Source organism: Typopeltis vanoorti, chromosome 24, assembly GCF_054136105.1.
Source record: "Typopeltis vanoorti isolate ZY-2024b chromosome 24, IOZ_Tvanoo_1.0, whole genome shotgun sequence".
NCBI classification, from domain to species: Eukaryota; Metazoa; Arthropoda; class Arachnida; order Uropygi; family Thelyphonidae; genus Typopeltis; species Typopeltis vanoorti.
This window is the reverse complement of record NC_143572.1, coordinates 10,250,075-10,267,992: the sequence shown is the minus strand read 5'-3', so window position 1 is coordinate 10,267,992 and position 17,918 is coordinate 10,250,075. Positions and strand designations below refer to the sequence as shown.

The following is a 17,918-nucleotide window of genomic DNA, read 5'->3' as shown; positions in this document are numbered from 1 at the left end:
ACTAAGCTGTTGTAAAATAACTTTCTAAAACAGCTTTGAAAGAATGAACTTGAAATTAAAGAATGTCACATTAGATTTTAGTTTCAGAAGGGTTATCTATTAAGGATGTGATTGTTTTGCCACCAGTTGGTGATAGTGATCATAGTAAAGTGCCTTGGATAGCAGCAAACTACACGGAAGTTCCACTTAGAACAGGTTATATGTACAAAGATGGAAATTATTATAAACTAAGGAAAATACTACATTCAGTAACATGGTACTGAGTTGGAAAGATACCTAAATGATGCAGTATCTAAATGTGTGCATAGAGTTTGAAATTTCATAAGAAGATGGTGTGAAAGTAATATCATAGAAATAAGGATGAAAAAAGTTATGACATATATAAAAGTAAGATGGAAAAGTAAAAGTATTGTACAGAAAGTTAAAGTGGAGAATAAAAAGAAATTACATGTGCAGGCAAGGGGTGCTTAAGGGTCAAAGCTGTATAACTGAGAGGAGACCTCCACATAGCCTTTAAAGGAATGCGGAGAACCGACCAGGGCTTCTGACCTAATGTCCAATCCTCACCTTCTCGTGTTGCACCCTGTTGGATATCTACCTGGATACTGAACGAACGAGGATGGGCTGGCAATTTGGGATTTAGCTGACCAAATTGTATTCTTATTGGTTAAACCAAAATAAAAAATGATGGTACGACATGACAAAATTTCATGCCGGCTGCGGCATCGCCCGGTTAAACAAGTTAAACCGGTTAAACAAGCGAAAAGTCAGCTACTGGAACAAATCTGAAAACAAACCCCAACTCAACATCACCAGAGTTAAAGATCGGTACTATCAACATAAGAAGCCTGAATGGCAAAGAAATGGCGCTAGCTGAGGAATTAGATAAGTACCAGATCGATATAATAGGAGTGACTGAAACAAAACAGACAAAAATTGGTGAGATCTTTCTGAGCAATAAATACAAAATGTTATATTCAGGCAATGACAATCAAGGAAAAGAAGAAGTAGCCATATTATTGAACACTAAATATGAGGCTAATCTTCTTGAATGGCAGCCAGTCTCAAGTAGAGTAATGTGGGCAAATATGAGAATGAGGAAATGGACAATGAGAACTTATTTGTGGCTCTACTAAGGTAGAAGTGGAGGAATTTTTTGAGGCTTTAGAAAAAGCAACTGACACAATGAAAAAGGAAAAGTTGGTCCTTGTTGGGGATCTAAATAGCAGAGCAGGAAATGATTGTGACACATACAAAAATATTTTGGGAAAATTTGGAGAAAAGAGCAAAGCTAATAATAATGGCAAATATCTGTTGGATTTCTGCTCAGGACATGGACTGATTATTACTAACACCATGTTCCAACATAAAAATGTGCGCAAATTCACATGGAGAGAAGAGGCAAGGAATAAGAAAAGTCTCATTGACTATGTTATTGTTGATAGTGATGTTTTCTCCCTGGTGCAGGACACTAGAGTGTACAGAGGATTTGAAATTGGAAGTGATCACTATTTAGTCTTGAGCAGGATAAAATTGAATTTCATATTGAAAAGAATAACATGTAAGAAAGTTTTAAAGCGAATAAAAGTTGAGCAGCTCTCAGATGTGAATTGCAGACTAAAATACCCAAAGATTATTGAAGAAAAAATGAAAGAGCTTGAGAACAGGAATCAAACCTTGGAGATTCAGTGGCAAACTCTAAAGGAAACATTGATTGATTCTGCTAGAGAGGCATGTGGTGAGGTTGTCTGCAAGGATAAAAAAATCAGAACTCCCTGGTGGACACAGGAAGTTAAAGAGGCAGTGAAGGAAAAGAAGAAAGCATATCAAAAGTTCCTGTCAAATAAGTCAGCTTGTTCTCTTAGAGAATACAGAGACAAATGCAAAAATGCTAAACACTGTGTAAAACTTGCTAAACAAAAGTCATGGGAGTACTTTGGCAAGAATATAGAAAATAAATATCAAGAATGTCTCAAAATATTCTGGAGGTTGTTGAAGAAGCTTAGAAATGGAGGAAAGAGTGCTGTAAAAGGAGTTTGAGATGATAAAGGTGACATGAAAATTGGAGAAAAGATATCCTTGAAGTATGGAGTAATTACTTCGATAAATTGCTAAATGAAACAAGCAGTCATAGCACAGTGGTAAAAAAAAACACTCAATAGGCATACAGTCAGGAATACATATCAATACTTGAAGTAGAAAAAGCCATCAAAGGCTTGAAATGTGGAAAGGCAGAAGGAGTAGATGATATTTGACCAGAAATGCTGAAGTATGGTGGTATAAAAGTCTTAGTGGCTGCACTATATAGTTCAGAAGGCCCAGACAGAGGGACGAATTCCTGATGATTAGAGTAGAGCTCTAATAGTACCCATATATAAAAAGGAAAATAAAACTGAATGTTAGAATTACAGAGGTATTTCCCTACTGAGTATTCCTGGCAAGATATATGCAAGTATACTTGAGAAACGGTTGAGAATTGTGGAAGAAAAGCTTGGTGAAAAACAAGCTGGATTCAGGCCAAATAGAGGCTGTCAGGATCAGATTTTCACTTTACGACAAATAGTCCAGAAAGCATGGGAAAATAACAGAGATCTGCATTTAAGTTTTGTCGATTTGGAAAAGGCATATGTCAAGGTGCCAAGAGAGAAGCTATTCAATACGCTACAGTTAGAATTGAAGGAAGTACAGGAAGATGGTTTAATGTTAAATCCTGTGTGAGACAAGGATGTACATTATCCACTCTGTTATTCATTATCCATATGGATCACATTATGAAGGAAAGTGGTAATAAACATGATATCAAAATTGGAGATGTTAATGTCAGCTCTTTGCTTTATGCGGATGATGTTATACTTCTAAATAAATCCGCTACAAGTCTGCAAGATTCTCTGACTAAATTGAATAGCTGTTGTAATAGATATGGCATGAAGGTGAGCAATAAAAAGACAAAGACAATGAAAATAGGCAGAATCATTGAAAATGTCAACTGTGTTGTGAATGGAGAACCTGTGGAACAAGTGAAACATTTCAGCTACTTGGGCACGATTTTTACTGAAGATGGTAAATTAAATATAGAAATAGACAACAAAATCAGCAAAGCTGGTATGGTAGGAAGTCAATTGAATAAATTCATATGGAATAAGAGAGAAATTAGTCGGAACACTAAATTAGCTGTATACAAGACAGTGTTCAAACCAATTTTAACTTATGGATCTGAGAGCTGGGTCAGAAGTAAAACACTTGACCAAAGAATAGAGACCACAGATATGAGAGTCCTGAGAAAGATTATAGGCGTGAACAGATGGCATCAATGGCAATATCATATTAAAAACGAGGATATTAGGAAAGAACTTGACATTGTCAACATCCAAGAATGCGTTAGCAGAGCTAATCTCAGGTGGTATGGTCACTTAAACAGAATGGGCGAAGAAAGATTAGCAAAACAAGTGTTCTCTGCCAGGTTGGCAGGAAAACGACCCAGAGGAAGACCAAGATATAGGTGGATTGATACGGTACAAAGTGCCTTAGATGATAGAAATATAAGATCTGATAATGTTGAAGCTTTGACAAGTAACAGACTGATTGGAGGAAAATTGTAGATAGGAAGTTAGTAATGATGTAATTTTTTTCATGTAGTACTATCATATCCTGTACACCCCTTGAGGGCACATGGCAGGAATTTGATGATGATGTACAGCCAAAAAAGCAGCGAAAAGAATTTTATCATTATTCTGCAAGTAAAAGAAAGAATGAATGTAGAAGAATAACTTCAATGAATGCAGAGAGTACTATTGTCAGAAGCAGATACAACTTTTAAATAAAGAGTTCTCCACTTTAAGATCTATAAAATGATATATATATAACATGTCACAGTGCTATCACTACACTGGATAAAGATATAGATAGAGGGGTTCTAGAAGAAAGTTCTAGAATTATTGCATAATTTGGATAAGATTTTCACAATAGAGTGAGATGGGATATCAGCATGTATGCTAAAGGAATGCTCATTCAACTAGTTAAGCTCTTGATGTTTGTATAATTTGAGTCTTGGCTCAGATTTGAGTCCCATAGCATTGGAAAGAATGTATGATAGTCCCATTGAACAAAGGTGGTGAAAAAACTGATTTGTCTATCGACTCATCAGTATCTCTGGATTGGTGATGACTTTAGAGAAGTTGGTAAAAATTCGCATATAGAAATGAGTTGACAGACAAGCTACACTTCAAAAGAAACAGCATTAATTTACTAAAGGGAGGTCATGTCTGAGCTATTTGCCCATATTTACAAGTGAGTTGGATAAAGGGAATAGATACACTATGATACTTTTAGCCTTTGTTAATGCATTTGAGAGGACACCACTTGAAAGGTTTTTGCATAAACTGGTGGGTATGAGACTGGAATATAAACTATTAACCTGGATATGTGGGTGATTGACAAACAGGTATAAAAAAAGTGGAATATGATATGTGAATCTACCAGATTTAAGGTGACGAGTGGTAGCATATCACAGGGATCAAGTCCTCAGACCACGTTGTTGAATCTGTACATTACTGATATTAGGAAGGACCTGACATGATATGTTCAATTGTTTGATGATTATGCAAAGATAGGTATGGCAATCATGGTTGTTACTGATATTCAGCACTTTGAACAGAATGATTTCAATAGACAACTGTAGGCAAATGATAATGGCTATCAATTCAATGTTACCAGGAGTAAAGGTATGCACTTTGGTATGAAGATATCCAATTGAATATTATATTGGTGAGATTATGCTTGGAGAAACTGATGAGACTGAGGATCTTGAGGTTATGATAGATAGGAAGTTGAAGTTACAAGTTCACATTAGCAAAAATAGCAAATACAACACAGAGGAATTGCAATGTTGAAAACAAACACTGATGTATAAAGATATCAGCTAGTTTGCCTCTTTATAAGGCTGTGATATGATTGTACCTGGACTAATGGGTGCAGATTTGGTCTTCTGTGTTGTGGGGCAAGAAAGAAGCAGCAGATAGGGTTCAAAGAAAAGATATAAAGATGATATTGGGATTATGGGATGAAGGTTATGAGGTCAGAATTAGAGTGTGTGGAATGCAGACACTCATGAATAGGAGAAAGGGGGATAAAATGATACATGTCTATAAACTTCTTAAATGAAGTTTATAGACATGTATCATTTTATCTGAAATGGTATTATAGGATATTGGATTATAGGATTACGTGTATCTGAAATGGTATTATAGGATATTCTTTGGTGAAATATTTTGTTATATGAAATGTTGGAAGAGGACAAAGCAGCATCTGTGGAAGTTAATGTGCAGTGAAAAGGGCGAGAGTGAAATTTTAAGCGTTCTTAAGATTTTAAGAAGTTTGAGTTTAAGAGAAGCAATACATCACACACTCCACCAACTGTGGTGGAGTGTGTGATGGATGATGAATGGCCTCATTCTAGTTCATGAATCTCAGATGATGATAATAATAACTTTTGATAACAGTTCATAATATGCCCAGTTGATGGATAATAGTGAATGATGCTGTAGTTGTTGTGTTTGTAATTGCCAAAACAATTAGGGCTAGTGAATTATGTCTCTAAATATATGCTTTCTTCTGGGTTTGCAAGATCAAATATTCAAGTTTTTGAGAGAAAAAATCCTGCTACCTTTGTATGAGATTGGCTAACTCACCTTCAGACAAAAAAAAAAAACTTGTAAATGAATACTGAATGATGAGTCACAAAACTACTTTGGAGAATATCTATTACACATCTTTGTAGTTTAATAAGATTAAGCTGTTGTAGATCTAATGGGAATTTATTATTATTACATTTACGGCTATTTTGCCTGCTTCTGTTTAGGAGTGCCCCTGTTTAAATGTCATTGGCTTTTTACTCACCGATTCTTAGGGCATTGTAGATGTATATTTACCAATAAATATATGTAGCATAAAGGAAGAGAAATTTGCACATACCTTTTTCTGGGTGCTGTGGCTTTTCTTCTTTCAGCAATGTCCAAACTACTGTGTGTGGGTGTGGGTGGGGGGGGGGGGGATTAGGCAATGTGGGAGAATTAAAATAGAAATGGAAAAAACCCGGTTTTTTTGAATAATATATATATATACATATACATATATATTATAAGGGATGGATGGAGCATTTTTTTAATATTTATATAGGGTGGGAAAGGGTGAAAGGGGTTGAAAACAGCAACTGATTTTTAGAGGGGGGGGGGGTTTGATGGGGTGCGGTCCGTTTCGACTATTCTTGGTCGTTGTCTGAACACATGGAGGAAGTGAATGTTATGTCAGGTCAGGTAGGTGCTTCTGCTTTTGAAGTGTTTGTGTTATCGTCTATTGGTCGGGATTATGACCTCAATTTTATGTTGTGAAGCTTCCAAACCTCAGAGATTATGTAGGGCCTGTGTACGTTATTAGAGTTTGCGTCACATTTTAAGGCTATTGTTTCTGATATTCTAAGCATTGTTTCATTGTTTTGTCTATCTCTACTATGATGGCCTTGACGATCTGCGGGGTATGTTTTTGTTCAACGGCGTGAACAGCTATTTCCGTTATTCCTGTGCTTTGTATTCGATTTTTCTTTTTGATGTTGCATTTTTTAGTGTTTAAATGTTCTGGAATAGGGATGTTACAATCACGGAAGTGTTCTTGTAGTATTGCCCATAAAGACCTGATGGTGGAAACTGTGAAGGTTTCCCTGTCTTTTTGGCAGGTAAATTTATAGACTACGTTGTGGTGTTGACGTGTCGACACGAACTCTATCAACGTACACAGGCCCTACATAATCTCCGAGGTTTGGAAGCGTCAAAATTGAGGTCACAACCCCGACCAATAGGCGATAACACAAACACTTCAAAAGCAGAAGCACCTACCCGACCTGACATAACATCCACTTCCTCCATGTGTTCAGACGATGACCAAGAATACTCTAAACGGACCGCACCCCATCGACCTCCTTCCCTCCCCTCCAAAAATCAGTTGCTGTTTTCAACCCTTTTTTCACCCTTTCCCACCCTATATAAATATAAAAAAAATGCTCCGCACATCCCTTATAATATATATGTATATATGTATGTATATATATATATATATATATATATATTATTAAAAAAAACCCGGGTTTTTTCCATTTCTATTTTAATTCTCCCACATTGCCTAATCCACCCCCTCACACACACACAGTAGTTTGGACATCGCTGAAAGAAGAAAAGCCACAGCACCCAGAAAAAGGTATGTGCAAATTTCTCTTCCTTTATGCTACATATATTTATTGGTAAATATACATCTACAATGCCCTAAGAATCTGTGAGTAAAAAGCCAATGACATTTAAACATGGGCACTCCAAAACATAAGCAGGCAATGTAATAGTTTGTTCAGAGGAGTAACATGGGAGTTTTCGCAAAAATAATATCCATAATCTCTAATGGGAATATTTAAAAAAGAGATGAAATTCAGCATGATAAGATATTAAATCAATTATGTGCCATGGTTCTTATTTGGTCAATGTACAAAGACATATTCATTTTGATTGTTAATATTTTGTCCTTTTTTTATACTAAATATGAGACATTTTCTTTGGATTTTATTGGACAATCATCATCAAATTCCTGCAATGTACCCTCAAGGGATGTACAGGATATGATAGTACTACATGAAAAATCTACACCATTACTAACTTCCTATCTACAATTTTCCTCCAAATCAGTCTGTTATTTGCCAAGACTCCAACATTACCAGATCTTATATTTCTATCGTCTAAGGCACTTTGTACAGTATCAATCCATCTATATCTTGGTCTTCCTTTGGGTCATTTTCCTCCCTGGCAGAGAACACTTGTTTTGCTAATCTTTCCTCGCCCACTTAAACAGTCACTGTTTAAGTGACCATACCACCTGAGATTAGCTCTGCTAATGCATTCCTGGATGCTGACAATGTCAATTTCTTTCCTAATATCCTCGTTTTTAATATGATATTGCTATTGATGCCATCTGTTTATGCTGCTAATCTTTCTCAGGACTCTCATATCTGCAGTCTCTAGTCTTTGGTTAAGTGCTTTACTTCTGACCCAGCTCTCAGATCCATAAGTTAAAACTGGTTTGAACACAGTCTTGTATACAGCTAATTTCACTCTCATTACATATGAATTTATTCAACCGACTTCCTACCATTCCAGCTTTGTTGATTCTGTTGTTTATTTCCATATTTAATTTACCATCTTCACTAAAAATCATGCCTAAGTAGTTGAATTGTTTTACTTGTTTCAAAGGTTCTCCATTCACAACACAGTTTACATTTTCAATGATTCTGCCTATTTTCATTGTCTTTGTCTTTTTATTGCTGACCTTCATACCATATCTATTACAACAGTTAGTCAGGGAATCTTGCAGACTTGTAGCAGATTTATATAGAAGTATAACATCGTCTGCATAAACCAATGAGCTGACATTAACATCTCCAATTTTGATATCAAGTTTAATACCACTTTCCTTTATAATATGATCCATATAGACAATGAATAACAGAGAGGATAATGTACATCCTTGTCTCACACCAGATTTAAAATTAAACCATCTTCCTGTACTTCCTTCAATCCTAACTGCTGATTTACAACTCAAATAAAGACTAAGTAATGCTTGATACAATGCCCCATTGACACCATATAACTGTAGTGTATTGAATAGCCTTTCTCTTGGCACCTTGTCGTATGCCTTTTCCAGATCGAGAAAACTTAAATACAGATCGTTGTTACATTCCCATGCTTTCTCAACTATTTGTCATAAAGTGAAGATCTGATCCTGACAGCCTCTATTTGGCCTGAATTCAGCTTGTTCTTCACCAAGCTTTTCTTTAACAATTCTTACCAACTATTTCTCAAGTATACTTCTTAAATCTTACTAGGAACACTCAGTAGGGAAATACCTCTGTAAAACTGTCATTTAGTTTTATTTCCCTTTTTATATATGGGTACTATGAGCGCTCTACTCCAATCATCGGGAATTCGTCCCTCTGTCCACCCCTTCTGAACTATGCAGTGCAGCCACTGCAAGACTTTTATACCAGAGCATTTCTGGTCGAATATCATCTACTCCTGCTGCCTTTCCACATTTCAAGCCTTTGATGGCTTATTCTACTTCAAGTATGGATATGTATTCCTGACTGTATCCTGTTGAGTGTTTTTTACCACTCTGCTATCACCGCTTGTTTCATTTAGCAATTTTTCAAAGTAATTACTCCATACTTCAAGGATATCTTTTTCTCCTGTTTTCATGTCACCTTTATCATCTCTAATTTCTTTTACAGCACTCTTTCCTCCATTTCTGAGCTTCTTCAACAACTTCCAGAATATTTTGCTACCTTCTTGATATTTATTTTCTATGTTCTTGCCAAAGTCCTCCCATGACTTTTGTTTAGCTAGTTTTAAACAGTCTTTAGCTTTCTTACATTTGTCTCTGTATAAGAACACATGCTGACTTATTTGCCAAGAATTTTTGATATGCTTTCTTCTTTTCCTTCACAGCCTATTTTACTTCCTGTCCACCATGGAGTTCTGATTTTTCTATCCTTGCAGACAACCTCACCACATGTCTCTGGCTGAATCAATCAGGATTTTCTTCAAGGTTTGCCACTGAATCTCCAAGGTTTGGTTCTTCTTCTCAAACTCTTTCATTTTTTGTTCAATAATCTTTGTGTATTTTAGTCTACAGTTCACATCTGAGAGTGCTCAACTTTTATTCGCTTTAAAACTTTCTTACATGTTATTCTTTTCAATATGAAATTCAATTTTATCCTGCTTAAGACAAAATAGTGATCACTTCCAATTTCAAATCCTCTGTACACTCTGGTGTCCTGCACCAGGGAGAAAACATCACTATCAACAATAACATAGTCAATAAGACTTTTCTTATTCCTTGCCTCTTCTCTCCATGTGAATTTTTGCACATTTTTATGTTGGAACATGGTTTTAGTAATAACCAGTCCATGTCCTGAGCAGAAATCCAACAGATATTTGCCATTATTGTTAGCTTTGCTCTTTTCTCCAAATTTTCCCAAAATATTTTTGTATGTCTGACAATCACTTTCTACTTTGCTATTTAGATCCCCAACAAAGACCAACTTTTCCTTTTTCATTGTGTCAGTAGCTTTCTCTAGAGCCTCTAAAAATTCCTCCACTTCTACCTTAGTAGAACCTTCTGTGGGACCATAGGCACAAATAAGTCTCATTGTCCAGTTCCCCATTCTCATATTTGCCCACATCACTCTACTTGAGACTGCCTGCCATTCAAGAAGATTAGCCTCGTATTTAGTGTTGAATACTATGGCTACTCCTTTTCCTTGATTGTCATTGCCTGAATATAACATTTTGTATTTATCGTTCAGAAAGATCTCATCAGTTTTTGTCTTTTTTGTTTCAGTCACCCATATTATGTCGATCTGGTACTTATCTAATTCCTCAGATAGCTCAATTTCTTTGCCATTCAAACTTCTTATGTTGATAGTACCGATCTTTAATTCTCGTGATGTTGATTTGGAGTGTGTTTTCAGAGTTCCAGTAGCTGACTTTTCGTTGTTTGCCCTGGTTCCCTGGCGAAAACAACAGTGTCCTTGTTTAACCGAGCGATGCCCCAGCCGTCACAGAATTTTGTCATGTTGTATCATCATTTTGTACACTGGTTTAAGTTTAAGCCAATAAGAATACAATTTGGTCAGCTAAATCCAAATTGCCAGCCCATTCTCGTTTGTCCAGTATTCAGGTAGATACCCAACAGGGTGTACCACGAGAAGGTGAGGATTGGACATTAGGTCAGAAGCCCTGGTCAGTTTTCCGCATTCCTTTAAAGGCTATGTGGAGGTCTCCTCTCAGTTATACTGCTTTGCCCCTTAAGCACCCCTTGATTCTTTATAAATATATGTATACAATCGTCAACCAGTTTCGCCAGCTTGGGTCTGTCTGGCTTCTTCAGGACGAGAATGGTTACACTAACATTAAATGCTACAACAGAAGAATGCAGTAACGACCTTAAAATCAGTTAAAAAAATTGAAAAGGACGTGTGACATTAAGAGCAGAAAGCGTGGAGAATTAATCATTGTTAGTAGATCGTGCTTTATAGTTTTTCACATAATTCAGTTCTGCTAAACATAGTGAATTTATTAAGCTTTTCGAAATGTCTTTTAATAACGTGCCTTGATTTCTATTGAGATTGTCTCTTGTACAGAGTACCACTGCAGCTTCTTTAAAGTTTCTACATCTGAAATCTTCTTCAATGTACGGCATGGAACTGTTGTCCCAATCAATGGAATGGTTAGAAATTGAGAAATGATGGGCTAATCCTGAGGTGTCTGTTCTGTTGTTGACATCTCTGATATGTTCTTTTTTTTTTTTTTTTGGATTTCTAGGCTTCGTGATGTTTGGCCTAAATAATTCAGTCCACAGGAACATGGGATGTTGTATACTCCTACGTATTTGTAGAAAGCGATGCTATCCTTAGGTTATCTTAACATGTGCGATGTAGTTAAAATAGATTTAAAGGCAACCCTGATGTTGAAAAACTTCATGATTTTTGCTATTTTGGTGGAGACTAAGCCTGCATAAGGTATGACGATGTGTACTGTGTCACTTCGTGCTATCGCTGTGGGCTGTTTGTGGATAACCATTTTTGGATAGAGTTTCTGATATGAGCGAGAGCTTATCAAGTAGATCTTTTTCTTCCGTGATGATATTTATTGCTCTGTTTTTGGGCATATATATGATGCTAAGTTTTTGTGCATAATGATGAGTAGATTTAAAATGAAGATAACATCCAGTGTCTGTAGGTTTGCTGTAGATTGTGAGCTTGATTTGTCCATTATCCTGTATTTTTACTAATACATTCAAAAAAGTAATTGATGGTTGTTTTCTAACAATTGAAATGTTAGAAAACAACTAATGTGAACTTTATTTTTTGGTGGAAAGAATTTATTTTTTGAAGGAACTCGTGTAAGGCATTTTCCGTGTCTTTCCAAACGATGAACACATTGTCTACATATCTCCAGCAGACTGATGGTTTCGTTTTTTTTTAATTTTTATTTTTTTTATTTTTAAACTGATTTTAAGGTCGTTACTGCATTCTTTTGTTGTAGCATTTAATGTTAGTGTAACCATTCTCATCCTGAAGAAGCTAGACAGACCCAAGCTAGCGAAACTGGTTGACAATTTTTTACATATACAGGGTGTTCGGGATAAATTTGACATATTTATAATTAATTATATTTTTCCGTAAGTTACATGTATTAACACACACTTCTCTTCATTTAAAAGTTTGGACCCTTCTTCATTCATATACAAGATGTCAGAAAGGATGGATAGCTGGAACCCACCTGAATCATGGAAGAGAATAACTTGTATCATGATGATTTGTGCCCGCCATCAAAATAAGGATATTACGACTGCTGCCCAATGCTCCCTGAATACAGTAAAAACAATCAGGCATGAACTAGAGACTTGCAATGGTGACTACGAGGATGTAGCAAGAAGAAAGATCCCTAGCAGACGATCTGATTGCGTTCGTACAGCAGAATTCCTCACAAATCTGCAGGAACAGGTGTTGAAGAACCCTGGCATTGGAATTCGGGCTTTGTTCGTGGAGTTGCTAACTGTAGTCAAGCCCTGGATAACAAGGGTAGCCAATGGTAGGCCGTATGTATGGCAGCGGGATTCGGCCCCTTGCCACACCTCTGGGAAAAGTCAAAAATGGTTGTCTGAAAATTTCTACGACTTCACCAGTCCAAATGTTTGGCCTCCAAACTCCCCAGACCTTAACCCCATGGATTATTTTGTATGGGGCGCAGTTGAAAAAGACACCAATCGCACTTCCAGTAATACAAAAGCCCAGTTAATGGATAAAATTAAAACAGTTTTTGCGGCCCTTCCCAGGGAGACTGTAGCATCAGCTTGTTCGAGGTTCCGAAGCAGAATTGAAGCTGTGATCGATGCTAATGGTGGTTATTTTGAGTAAATCTTGTTGATAGTATTGTAATTAACTCTGCCTGTAATGTTTTTTTGTCAATTCATTAAATTTAATAGATACAAAGAAGATTTTCTTTTTCCTTACGAAACTGTCAAATTTATCCCGAACACCCTGTATTTAGAAAGAATCATGGTCCAATAAAATCCGAAGAAAATGTCTCATATTTCGTACAAAGACATACTTGTCTCCTCTTGAAATGCAAGCTTTTGAGCATAACCTATTTAAAACCAGTTCAAAAATTACACACACACGTGTGTGTGCGTGTTTTCCATGCATAGGAGGTTTTGGTGGGAGTAGAAAGCTCAAAAGTACAGGTGCTAAGTAGTGGAACAACACAAATTAAAATCAAGTAAATATGATTCTGTTCAGTTTCATGAATTCAGTGAATGATCTGTAAAGTTCATTCAAAATCACCAATCATGCTGCCTTTATATTATCGGCTGAGAGACTGACTGTATGAGATGTAACATTATAACACTGCAGGATTTCACATCAGATTTTGGGATTAAAGATGAGCATTTTTTTCTCCCCTCCGAAATACTTTTTTTATTGTATAAACAGACATTTATAATATAATTATAAATTTAATTATAACAATACTTTATAAAATGAAATAATACTCTTAAAAACTTTTTATCCTCCAAAGGCAGTAGGAAGAATTTCTTTAGCCTTAACATAACTTTCGGAAATAAGCAGTCAGTCTATCTTTACTTATTACTGATGGTCAAGTTCATTACCATTAATAATTTTGGAAACTCTGGGACAAGAATGTGCAAACAATTTTTGTCACTTCATATTCCTAAACCCTAATTGATGCATTATTGTATGAGATAGTCACAAGTGCTAGAGCTGATTTTTTTTGATGTGTAGGATTAAAAATATTGAGTTTAGGGGAGCAAAAAACCCCTACTTGTCTGTTTCAAAGATTAACTTGAGAACTGAATGTAAAAAAGGCATGGAAAAAGTTTCTCTGGATGGTAACTAAAATCAAACTGATAGTGGTCTTTGGTGGTCTGGTATTATGGAAAACCACTGCCATGATACAGGCAAGCAATATTTTATAATTACATTTATACTGAATTAAAATGTTGGTTTTAATTACATATTATAAAAGTCTTTAATTATTAAAGGGAGAGGAAAGCAGGAAAACAATCAGAAATTCATAGAACAAGTTAATGGTTTCAAGTACCTAGGAACATACTTGACTTCAAATTTAAATGACAAAGCGACAATAAAACACACTGTCCATAGCATGGTCAGTAATTAATAAATTTAATAAAATTAAACAAACAAAATTCCTACAACTCTAAAAATAAAATTATATGAAAGTATAATACTACCAACAGCTCTGTAAAAGGGCATAAACCTTAAAAAAGAACAGAGAGGAAACTATTGGCTTTTGAAATGACATGCTTCAGGAAAATAAACACTCATTGGACAGAACATATGACTAATGAACAAGTGCTGCAACTTTTGAATATTCCTAACACAGTTGAAAAGTATCAACTCCATTGGTTTGACCACAATGTGCAAATGGAACTGGACAGACTTCCTTCCCTGGGCACTATTAGAGGGTACAACATCCAGGTGAAGACCAAAATTAACATGGCATAAAGCACTTAGAACTGCACAATCCCTGAGGGACTCAGTCCCAACATGAAGACAGAAGTGAAGAAGAGTAGGAAAATTAAGACCACTTCCTCATGGTAGCAAATGGTAGATGATAGTTTTGCAACTTTCTGCCTTAATGAAAGGTTTTTACTGAAATCTGAGAGTGCTCTCTAGCTCCTGTAGCAGCAGAATGCACTGATATGAAAACTGGTTTCTAATGTTCAAAATTATAGCAAAAGCAACTAAGCTATGTAAATCAGCGCAATAAATCTATCAATTCCATCTTGTTCTAGCTAGTTTTCCTATTTTGTGAGATGACAAACCCAGTCCTCTGTATGAGACTGGATGATTCACCTTCAGTTAAAAAGTCCATATAAACACTTTATGCATTCTAGACAGGAATCAATCCTCGGTCTTTCCAACAAAGGGCATCTTGATACTGAATGAACTACAGAGGCTCACCCAGTAAACTTGCATTTTCATGCTTTGTTTTAAACTTAATATATATACTCTGTACCTATAGTTCTGATACTGATGATGCATGTTGAAACAACAGGCAGAACATAAGTCACTGATTATCAAAACATGATTCATAGGTGTTTGATTCCAGTTTAATTTAACCATGAATATTATGCATGTTTACATAATCATCATGTCAAATTTATTTTGTATTTGTTTCTAAGAAAACAAAGACATTTATGTTATAGTTGAGTTTCAGGAATTTTAATGTCATATTATAAACAATAAATAGCACTGAGTCTTAAATAGAGGCTTAATACAGAGTACATGCTTGAAGTGGTAATAGATAAACTAGTAAGAGTTATTTAAGAATCTCACTGATCTCAACTACAAAAACATCTTTATAATTTAGGATTCTCTACTATTTTGCAGGTTCTATTAAGTCAGCAAATAAAACACAATAAATGTCAACAGCCATCAAAATGGTACTATTCTTCTTGAAAGAAAAGCAAGATGTTTTAAAAACCAAAACCATCGAAACCAAACCATCATTACATATTAGGCTCTTAATCAACTAAGCTTTTATAATGATACTACCAACACATTCATAGCAGAGATTACTTTTTATATAAATTGGCTAATGAACCATAAACTTTTTCAAGAAAGGTGAACTTACATCCATCTTAAGTTTTTCAACTAATTTGAGAGAATCCTTATGCTGGGCATTCAAAGTTTCAAGTTCCATCAACCTGTTATTAGCCAATTCCTTCTGCTCTTCAAGTTCTCTCTGCATTTCTTCCAGCTAAAAATACAGATATGACCAGGAGCCAAATCAAGAGTAATTTTCTTCAACCAGTACAAAAATATATTAAAAAAAATAAAAATAAAAAATAAAATAATAATACAGTTAACTCCAACTATGGCAAAGTTATAGGAATCAAATAAATGGCTAGTTTGACTGGAGGAGGCGGGGGGGGTTCATTATAATGAATTTTCTTTAAAATAGCACTGATGCTATATGCGTTTTTTTTACAGCAAGAGGTAGGGATTGCCTGCATTTTATTTGCATATTAGAATTTTGAGTTTGACAATCTTAATAAAACTTAATAAAATTTTAATAAAAATTAAAATTTCTCAAGTTACAAAATTTCTTCATTACAAGATTTTCCCATTCCTCTTAATGAAGAGGAATGGGAAAATCTGAAACAAATCCCGGAATAAAAAGTAAATGGAATAGAAAAAGAGGACTACAAAACTGGGACAAAAAGAGTTACCAGAAATAGCTAAATTCCAAGCCAGTAGAAGCAGATTACAAAAGAAACAGTTCAATTGCAAAACATGAAAGGAAGAGAGAGAGATAAAACAATTTTGTAACAGAACTAGAAAAGGATATATATCTAAGCCACAGCCAAACACCTATAAAATAATAACAAATAAATAAAAAAAAGTAAAAATACAAACATTAGATTTAGAAATATGGGTAATTTAGTTTCAAAATCTCTGGACTGATGATAACGAAGTAAAATTTTATACAACAAAGAATGAACCTAACAGAGAATAGTACAATGTCAGAACTAAAAAATACGAAAACAACCAGAGAAGACAATATAAACATGGAACTGTACAAAAATGTAGGTGAAAATTTTTAATGAAAGACTTGAAATTCTTTAACAAAACTCCAAAATCTTAGAAAAAAGCAAGGTTTCCTAATTTATGAAAAAAGCAAATAAAGATAATGGCAATAGCTATAGGGGAATTAGTCTGCTAAAATACAGGGTACAAAACATAGGCAGGAATATTAAAAGAGAAACTAAATTACTAGAACAGAATGGACTCTGAAAAGGCCGATATTAACATAGACTCAATTTTTTCCTCTAAAATTATTAATCAAAAAGGGAAGAGAATTTCAAATAGAAACACAAGTTGCCTTTACTGATTATGAAAATGTCCTTGATTAAATAGACAAATTATTTAAAATATTAAATCTAAATATACAAAACCAGCTCTTAGTCTATTCAAGAAATATACATGATAAATAAAATAGCAAGCAGCCAAATGAGAACAAATATAAGAATGAAAAGACATCAAAAGGGGTACAGCAATTATGTATCCTATCACCTACTTTGTAATATATAAATAAAATAATAACAATCTGGAAACAGCATAACCCATTTGATATACAAATAAACTCATAAATAAAGATCATCAATTTCCTGAAATGTACCCTCAGGGGATGTACAGGATAAGTATGATACTACAAGAAAAATTTACACCATTACTAACTCCCGATCAACAATTTTCCTCCAAATTAATCTGTTATCTGTCAAGACTACACTATTATCAGATCTTATATTTCTGTTTTTTAAGGCACTTTTTACTGTATCAATCTATCTCTATCTTGGTCTTCCTCTGGGTCTTTTTCCTGCAAGCCTGGCAAAGAACACTTATTTTTTCTAATCCTGCCTCTTCTATTCCGTTTAAGTGACTATACCACCTGAGATTAACTCTATTAACACATTCCTGAATGCTAACAATGGTAAGTTCTTTCTTAATATCCTCATTTTTAATGTATACAACCATTGATGCCATCTGTTCACTCCACTAATCTTTCTCAGACCTCTCATATCAGAGATCTCCAGTCTTTGACCAAGTGTTTTATTTCTAACCCAGCTCCCAAATCCAAAAGTTTAAATTGGTTTGAACACTATCTCGTATATAGCAAATTTAGTGTTTTGAATGATTTCTTTCTTATTCCACATAAATTTATTCAATCGACTTCCTCCTTTATCCCCGACTTTATTCTGACTTTATCCTACCAGCTTTACCA

General features: G+C 35.0%; 1 protein-coding gene across 8 annotated transcripts in view; it reads right to left on the bottom strand.

Moving 5' to 3' along the window:
* The window catches only part of Bre1 (E3 ubiquitin-protein ligase Bre1), a 385,362-nt gene that overhangs the window by 236,627 nt on the left and 130,817 nt on the right, over positions 1-17,918 (bottom strand). For 7 of the 8 annotated variants that reach the window (XM_090413492.1, XM_090413495.1, XM_090413499.1 and 4 more), the window contains exon 9: positions 15,768-15,893. The exons of the other annotated variant lie outside the window; for it this stretch is intronic. In XM_090413492.1, the coding sequence (XP_090269618.1) occupies positions 15,768-15,893 (126 nt within the window). The remainder of the gene's footprint in view (positions 1-15,767; positions 15,894-17,918) is intronic. 8 annotated transcript variants of the gene reach the window in all.